The sequence below is a fragment of the Cervus canadensis genome, chromosome 31 (assembly GCF_019320065.1).
Source record: "Cervus canadensis isolate Bull #8, Minnesota chromosome 31, ASM1932006v1, whole genome shotgun sequence".
Taxonomy (NCBI): domain Eukaryota; kingdom Metazoa; phylum Chordata; class Mammalia; order Artiodactyla; family Cervidae; genus Cervus; species Cervus canadensis.
Genome location: NC_057416.1, coordinates 310,488 through 320,144, shown reverse-complemented (window position 1 = coordinate 320,144; position 9,657 = coordinate 310,488). Strand labels below are relative to the sequence as shown.

Sequence of the window (9,657 nt, the reverse complement as noted above, 5' to 3'; positions counted from 1 at the left end):
GTTGACTAGTCTGTTCTACACCATGATATAATGAGAGGGAATAATCAACTAAATGGTATTTTTATATCTTGAAGTTGGTAGGAAAAGAAATTACTAGAGACACATTTTCTTGGGAAAATATGGATGTTATCTTCCTTCACAACATAGGATTTGTTTATAATTTTAATCAATTGTCCTAACATGGTAAATATTTGTTTTTGTGCATATGCATGTGTCTGTGTGTGTGTCCCATGCAATTTCTTTTAAATAATCTATAGTGCAATTAAGACAATTTTCTGAATAACCAAAAAAACATCATGAAGAAAGTGGACAGACAGCTGAATGAAATAAAATATATCCTGGAGTAACACTGCATCCTTTTGCCTTTATTGTCATACAAAATGAATAAATAATTTGAAGTTTTTATGAGTAACTTAAGAAATCTTCCTTCAGATTGTGACCAAGACTCCACAAGGTAAGACCAACAGTGACGAGTGGGAACTAAGCTTCACAATTGTGTGACTTTTATTATGTAAGAAATTAAATTCCTTTGAAATAAGTCAAGCTTAGATTTAATTCTGGTTTTACCATTGAAAAATATGTGATCTTGGGATAATTAATTAGATGCTTTAAGCCTTAGTTTCCTCAACTATGAAATGAGGGTTATAGTACTTACTGCAGAATTTAAGTGTGACATATTAAACTGTGAGTGCATGATTGGAATTCACTACAGGAGTTTTAAGAAGTGAAGTAAGATAACCAGAACAAGATTCAAAAACAGTCATACAAGCCACTTTAGAACAACAAGTTGTTCCTGGCAGAAATAAAAGTGGAAAGACACACAGCAAGCTACTGCAGTTGGCCAGGAAGGAAATAAAACTTGTTATATTTTGAAAGTAGAGACAACATAATTCGTCAAGTGTGCCAATAAATAAAATTAGAGCAATAAAGCAGTGAAGAAAATTCTAAAGCTTTTTGCCTGAGCAATTACATGGAAGGTGGGTACCATTTAATGAGACAGGGAACTCCTTTTATATTGTGGAAACTTTAAAATTTATTTTTATATGTATTAAATTAATATCTAGTTATAAACATCCAAAATTGTATGTTGCCTATAAGCGTTCAAAAATAAGTAGAGAGATAGGGGCTTGACACAAAATTAAAGTGCTTCAGCATTTATTGTGCAGGAAAAGGAGGAATATCTAGGTTAAGGTCCTAAGGATTCTCAATGTGATTTGAGACAGTTCAGGACAGTGACCTTCAAGTCATAGTTTGATCCACTTAGACTGACTATGGAAATCAGCTTGATTGATATCAAGTATTGCACCTTTGTGATGTCATAAGTGATGCACACTTTTAAGGAATTTTCTTCTCATCTTCTCTTGTGCTTTCACTTTTCTTTTAAAACTCACCTAAAGCTTTCTCTCCTCTGAAACGTCTTTCTTGGTTCTGGCTTGATTGACATGTTTTTACACTGAACCTTGGCTTTGTGTGAATACCCTTAAGGCAGCTCTTATTACATGGGCCTGAAATTGTCTGAATCCTCATTATGTATCATACCATGGAGAGTAGGGAACTATGCCTCATTCAACTTGGTAATCTGAATATTTATGACACATTGCACACAAATACTCCACAATACTATTTTAATTGAATAGATTAATAAAGGTTGAGATCCTACTACATTATAAAAGTTTTCCTCTTGTTTTGTAGGTGAACTGCTAATATGGGATGTCAGCTCCTGTACAGACTAAATGGAGCCAAGGAACAATGTAACTTACTTTGTCTTGCTGGGCCTCACAAAGAATCCAAAGGAACAGAAAGTCTTTTTTCTTCTGTTCCTGTTCTTCTACATTTTGACTATGGTGGGAAATCTGCTCATTGTCCTGACTATAACTGTCAGTAAGACCCTGAACTCACCAATGTACTTTTTTCTTTCCTGCTTATCATTTATAGATCTAACTGATTCCTCTTCTATTAATCCTAGATTGATTTCAGACTTGTTCCTTGGGAAAAATACCATATCCTTTGAATCTTGCATGACCCAGCTATTTACAGAACATTTTTTTGGTGGATCCGAGTTATCTATTCTGCTGGTGATGGCCTATGACCACTATGTGGCCATCTGTAAGCCCCTGAATTATTTGGTGATCATGAGGCAGAGGGTGTGTGTTGTCCTGCTGATAGTGTCCTATTTTGGAGGTTTTCTGCACTCAATTATTCAACTTAGCACCATTTATGGACTCCCCTTCTGTGGCCCCAATGTCATTGATCACTTTATGTGTGACATATACCCCTTATTGAAACTTGTCTGTACTGACATCTATGTCATCGGTGTCTTAGTGTTGGCTAATGGAGGACTGATGTGCATTATTTTATTTCTGCTCTTACTCGTCTCCTATGGAGTCATCCTGCACTCTCTGAAGAACCTGAGTCAGGAAGGGAGGCGGAAAGTCCTCCAGACCTGTGGTTCCCACATCACTGTGGTTGTCTGTTTCTTTTTTCCCTGCATTTTCATGTATGCAAGACCTGCTAAGACCTTCCCCATTGACAAATCATTGAGCATGTTTTATACAGTCATAAGCCCCATGCTGAACCCATTAATTTACAGTCTAAGAAATTCTGAGTTGACCAATGCTATGAAGAAACTCTGGAGAAAAATATGTCTTATCAAGTAGCAAATAATTGCATTATTCATAGTGAAGAATGTAATGCAGTGTTAGGGCCAGTCTCCTTGGAATGTAAAAGTTGTCATAAATCTGATGCAAACTTTCCATTTCTATAAATGATTTATGATAATTATAACTAAAAACAGAACTGCATGTCTGTGTATTAATAATAGTTTTATCTGCTAAAATGTAACCTTTTAATGTCTGTTTTATTATTGCATCTAGAAAGCTGAAATGCAGTAGGGAATCAAAGATAATATTAGTCAATGAAATTTTTACAGTTGCACTAATTTTTACTTAATTTCTGATTTACTTTCAATACAATCTCATTCTTAGTTTTATTTTAGTGATATTCTTTTATTGTATCTTTTTGATTGTAATAGTTAAAATATTTAATGCTACACAGATTATCCTTTTTGTTCAATGTTATTTGCATTACATATGACACTTTAGGGTAATATTTAATTTTAAATAAATTATTGCCTGAAGAGGATCTCTGCCTACATGAAGTCCAGCTGCTTCCTCCCACACCCTGTATATTCGAAGATGGCCGTGTGGGGCAGCAAGTAGTGCTCTGGACAGCAGGAGATGGAGTGAGGAGCCAGTGCTGTGTGTGGAGAACAGCTGGAGCTTCCTGCACCCCAGGACCAGATATCTTGTTTTCCCCTTCTTTCTTTCCATTTGTCACACTTAGGCCTTATTTGACCCCAACTCTTTCCCAACCCCATTCATCCAGGATCTTTAAGCTCTACAGTACCCCACTCTTCAGTGAATTCACATCCTGACATTATCCTTTCTGCTTTAAAGCCAACCAGATCATCCTTCCTTTCCATGGGTTTTTTTTTTTTTTTTCTGCTATGAGTAGCCTGACCAGATCCCTGGCTTGGAGAGCTCAGGCCTAAGCCCCTAGCACTGCCCTGAAGATCAGGACAGGTGTAGTGTGCAGGCCTTGCTCTCCCAGCATGGGCCCTGCCCAGCCCTGCTGATCATCAATAAAGCCTTAACCACAAAACAAAAAATAAATAAATAAAAATAAATGAATTATTGAATATATGCTAGATATTAGTACATATAAAATAGATTTAAGCAACATTCAGTACTGTAGAATAAACATTCCAAATCCATCCCAAACCAGAGCCCTTCCCATTTCTTCCAGATGGAGTCACTCAAACAATAATATTTGCAAAAATAACTGTGTTTGTAACTGTGTTTCCATTTATGAATTTTGAATTTTACTCCTGAGCCTCCTGAAGATGTTTACATATCAGTTTATATAGACCTAACTCATTCTCTTTCCTCATTCTGCTTAACTGTGGTTTGAAGATACACTGAGATTGATGTATTAAATCTTGTTCATGTTTTCCTTGGTCTTTTTCTATGAGAAATAATTATGCAGTGAAATCTTTCTGAAATTTTATAAGTTTGAGTTCCTCAAAGTGGAACAGTTGAGTTAATTGGTATGTGTATTTAAAAGGCTGATATTTATAGTTATTGCCAAAATGCAACTCATGACCAAAATTGTTACCACTGTCAGTGGAAAATTTTTTTGATCACATTCTGAACAACCAGTGCTTGATAAGCATTTGTAGCATAAAGTCTGATTAAGAAATTGTTTCATTTGTGTACTTTGAAATTTTAATTTTATTGACATAGATAGATTTACAATATAGTGTTAGCTTCAGGTGTTCAGTAAAGTGATTGAGTTATACATACATATATAGTCATTATTTTTTAGATACTTTTCTCATATAGGTTATCACAGAATATTGATACTGTGTACTATACTATACAGTCGTATATAGTACCATATAGTAGTCCCTGTGCTATAGTGTGAGGCTATCACGGGCTAATGCCATGGCAGGCAGCCTAAACTAGGAGTAGGCCTGGTTTCCCAGGGTAACATAATAATCAGGCCTCCTGGAGCCAGCCAATCAACATATGCCTAGCCAGAGAAAAGGGAACCTATCAGGGGAAAGCTGAAAGCTCCACGGTTGGGCCAACAAAAATTACCTTGCAACTGTGTAACCAATCAGCTTCTGCCAACTACCCACTGTGTAACCAATCCGATTGCGCCAACTACCTGCTGCTTATTTTGACCTAATAAATACCCGAGAGAACTAGGGCTCGGGGCCTTTCGTCCTCACACACCTGGTGAGGGCGGGAGGCCCTGGCTCGAGTCAGTAATAAATTCCCCTATTGCAAGTTGCATTGTTTTGAGGAGTCTTCTTTCCTGACCGGGGACTCGGACTACGGGCAGAACAATAGTACAGTCATCCCTGTACTATATAGTAGTCCCTGTGCTACAGTACAGTTTCCCTGTGCTATAGTACAGTAGTCCTGTCCAGTAGTCCCTGTGCTGTAGAGTACGTCCCTGTGCTATAGAGTAGTTGATTTTCTATCTCATATATAGTACAGTAGCCCCTGTGCTATATAGTAGCCCCTGTGCTGTAGTACAGTAGTCCCTCTGCTATAGTACAGTAGTCCCTGTGCCATAGTCCAGTATCCTGTACTATATAGTAGTCCCTGTGCTGTAGAGTAGGTCCCTGTGCTATACAGTAGTTGATTTTCTATCTCATATATAGTAGTGTAAATGAATGGAATTAGAACATTCTTCAACACCATAGACAAAAATAAACTCAAAATGGATCAAAGATGTAAATGCAAGGTCAGACACTGTAAATGCTTAGAGTAAAATGTAGGCAGAACACTCTTTGACATAAATTGCAGCAGCATACATTTTTGATTCACCTTTTAGAGTAATGAAGATAAAAGCAAAGATAAATACTTGGGACCTAATTAAACTTAAAAGCTTTTGCACAGCAAAAGTAGTCATAAACAAAATGAAAAGATAGCCCACAGAATGGGATAAAATATCTGCAAATGAAACAACTGACAACCCAAACGAAAAATAGGCAGAAGAACTAAATAGACAGTCCTCAAAGAAAACATAAAGATGGCCAAAAAACTCATGAGAAGATGCTCAACATCGCCACAGTAACTATAAGAGAAATACAAATCATTGTATAATTCAATTACAAATAAATAAGTTTTGTAGAATTTGGACAATTATTCACAAATTTAAAATGATGTCTTTTTGTTTCATGAATTGCCTATTAATGAATTTTATGTGTTTTATTTGATTGCCAGTCTTTTTCCATACTAATTTTTACATACTAAGGAATTATATACTAAGGAAATTATCCCATTTAACACATATGTGGAATTATTATTTTTTCAGCTTGTGATTTGCTTTTGATGTTTCTATATTGGGCAGAATATTTTTGGCCATATAGAAATATTTTTACATTTATATAATTCTATTTATCACTATTTTATATTTTTTATGTCTTGCTGGGAATTTTCTTATTCCAATGTTACCAAAATATTTTCCACATTATTTTCAACATTAAATTTTTAAGTCTCTTTGCTGTTGTATATTAAAATTTAAAACCATCCTTACTTCATTTAGATGTAAGGAGCTAAGTAGGGATCAAAGTTTAATTATTTTTATAGAACATAATTATTTTCCCTCAGGGCTTTAGTATTCCAACTATGCATTCTAAAGTATGGCATGTGTTTTTATCCAATTCAGAACTCTGTTACCTTCAATTGGTCTCTTTATTCATGTGCAATTTAACACAAAATGTAATTGTAATTAAAATACACTTTGGTATCTGGTTAGTTTAGGACTCCTTCGTTATTATTTCTTAGCAGAACTAGGTTTATTCATACATATTTATATTTTAAAGTTAAATTTCGATAAGCCAGTCTGGTAAAATCTACATTTACTTAGTATTTTGAGTAAGATTTAACTTATTTTAAAGAGCTTGAGAAAGATTTTGTACCTTTGAACAATTGAGAATTATTATCCATAAAGTAGGTCTTTCTACTTAAGTCTTATTTTATGCTCATCAGGCCTATAAAGTTTCTTGTATGTAACTTTAGTCTTTTTAATTTTTTTTTATGTCACTACTTGAAATTGGGTCTTGTGATCTATTACATTTTCCAAGTATCTGTACTTTCAATATAGGAATTAAAAAAACAATGCATATTCATGGTACATCCTTCATACTCTTTAGTTTGCATTCTACAAGTTTTGACAAATACATAAGCTGTGTAGTCACCACCACAACCAATATGCAGAATGTTTCATCATTTCTGTGTCATTTCAGTACATTTCACCAAAGTGTTTCTCCACTCACCTTTGTAATCACCTCCTGGCTTTACCTCCAGGTCCTGGAAAACACTGAACAATTTCCATTCTATCAGTGCTGTCATTTTCCAGAATGCCAAATAAATTGAATCATACAGTATATAGTCTCTTTCTTCCAGATTTATTAAGGTATACTTGACAAGTTAAAACTTTGTATATTTCATGTGTACAATGTGATGATTTTATATATATATTAAGTGATTACCAGCACTTCCCTGGTGACTCAGACAGTAAAGAATCTGCCTGCCATGCAAAAGACCTGGGTTCAGTGCCTAGGTCTGGAAGATCCCCTGGAGCAGGGAATGGCTACCCTCCCCAGTATTCAAGTGATCACCAAGGTCAAGTGAATTAGCACATATATTACTTAATAGGCTTCCCTGGTGGCTCAGACGGTAAAGCGTCTGCCTACAATGTGGGAGACCCGGGTTCAATCCCTGGGTTTTTTGTTTGTTTGTTTGTTTGTTTTTGGTGTGTGTTAGTCGTTTAGTCATGTCCGACTCTTGGTGACCTCATGAACTGTGGCCTGCCGGGCTCCTCTGTCCGTGGAAGTCTCCAGGCAAAAATACTGGAGTGGGTTGCCATTTCATAGACCTTTTAAAATCTGCTCTCTCAGCAAAAGAGACACAGATGTATAGAACAGTCCTTCGGACTCTGTGGGAGAGGGCAAGGGTGGGATGATTTGGGAGAATGGCATTGAAACTTGTATATTATCATATGTGAAACGAATCACCAGTCCAGGTTGGATGCATGAGACAGGGCGCTCGGGGCTGGTGCACTGGGATGACCCAGAGAGATGGGATGGGGAGGGAGGAGGGAGGGGGATTCAGGATGGGCAACACATGTACACCCATGGCAGATTCATGTCAATGTATGGCAAAGCCAATATAATATTGTAAAGCAATTAGCCTCCAATTAAAATAAATAAATTTATATTAAATATATAAAATAAAATAAAATCTGCTCCCCTAGCAAACTTAAGAGTGAAAGAGGGGAGTGCAATAGCTGGCATAAAACTCAGTATTAAAAAAACTAAGATAATGGCATCCAGTTCCCATCACTTCATGACAAATAGAAGGGGAAAAGGTAGAAGCAGTGACAGGTGTTATTTTCTTGGGCTTCAAAATCACTGTGAATGGTGACTACAGCTATGAAATTAAAAGACATCTGCTCCTTGGAAGGAAAGCTGTGACAAACCTAGACAGTGTATTAAAAAGCAAAGCCATCAATTTGCTGATAAAGGTCCATATAGTCAAAGCTATGGTTTTTTCAGTATTCTTCCCAAAATAGTTGCTTTCAGCATCTATCTCCCCAAGGTGGGTCCTAATTGCTTCCTGCTTCTCCAGTAAACTCTCTAAGATCAGCCAGTGTGTCTGACCCAAGCTTTTTGTAAATTACTGTTTCTGCACTAGGTGTTAGAGCATGTACGATTTTGTGTGCATTCTTCCAGGTTAGCGTCTTTATTTCTCAAAGACATCTTCCAATCCCCGCCCCCCCAAGTAAGCCCTGCTAGACCTCAAAGCCAAATTAGTTTGTGGTCTCATCTTCATGGTGCAAGGTTCCTTGTGTAGGTAACTTTATGTGGGGCTTGGATTCCTCACTTCTTGGAAATAAACTCTGCAATGGTAATTATCATCTTGTTTATGTGTAACTTGCTTGAGAGCTTGAGTTTGTTTTATTTTTTTTAAACACCTCACAAACACATCACAGGGGTTTTCTTTTCCCCAGTAATTTTTATTATTTTTTGGGCACACAACACAGCATGCGAGATCTTTGTTCCCCAATCAAAGATTGAATCCATGCTCCCTTAAGTGGAAGCATGGAGCCTTAACTACTGGACCACCAGAGAAGTCCCGGGAGTATGGGTCTTGACTATACTATTAATATATCTCCACTCTTCCTACCTGTTTTGTTGCGGTTGCTTCTTTATATCTTTTGTTGCAGCAGATCATTTCTGATAATCTTCTGGCTGTTTTCACCAGTAGTTGCTCTGTAAACAGCTGTGACTGTGGTGTACTCATGGAAGAAGGTGAGCTCCAGGTTGTGCTAAGCGGCCATGTTGCCTCTTCTCTCCTACGTCTGTGTTCATGCCAGAACCACACTTCTTTGATCGCCATCGTTTTGTAGTATGCTTAGAATCAAGAATAGGAACACCTGACTAAGTTTATTCTTTGTCAAAATTGTTTTGGCTATGTGGATTCCCTTGATGTTTCACATAAATTTTAAGAAGGATTTTTTTTCTATTTCTATGGAAAACAATTTTGGGGTTTTGCTTGGAATTGCATTGAATATGTAGATGACTTTAGGTAGTATTGACATCTCAATATTCTCAATATTCCAACTTTTAAAAATTAATGTGTGTCTTTTGCAATATCTTTCAGCAACATTTTGCAGTTTTCAACATACAAGGCTTTTGTCTCCTGGTTTAAGTTTATTCTTCTGCAGGTTATTTATTGTAAATAAAACTTTCTTAGTTTGATATTTGAGCTGTTAATTGATATTACAGCAATTCAACATTCTTTCATGATAAAACCACCCTCTAAACAAATTGAGTGTAGAAGGAGTGTACTCCAACTAAATATAAAGACTGTATATGACAGATTCACAACTCACATCATACTAAACACTGAAATGTTAAAAGCTATCCCATTAAAGTCAGGAAAAAGACAAGTATGCCCATACTCACTACTAGGAAGGAAATTTTACATGATATTTTCCTGTTTTATTAATTGCTAAAGAATCTGCCTGCAAGGGATTTCTGTGTGTTAATTTTGTATCCTGCAACTTTACTATATTGGT

General features: G+C 36.3%; 1 protein-coding gene across 1 annotated transcript; it reads left to right on the top strand.

Annotated features, from left to right (window-relative positions):
- Positions 1–1,733: 1,733 nt before the first annotated feature.
- LOC122432268 (olfactory receptor 4A47-like) lies at positions 1,734–2,657 on the top strand. Its single transcript, XM_043454074.1, has one exon. The coding sequence runs from the start codon at positions 1,734–1,736 to the stop codon at positions 2,655–2,657; it is 924 nt and encodes a 307-aa protein (XP_043310009.1).
- Positions 2,658–9,657: the final 7,000 nt, after the last annotated feature.

Coding starts and splice junctions, on each gene's coding strand:
- LOC122432268 (XM_043454074.1), top strand. CDS start 1,734: ATGGAGCCAAGGAACAATGTAACTTACTTTGTCTTGCTGGGCCTCACA.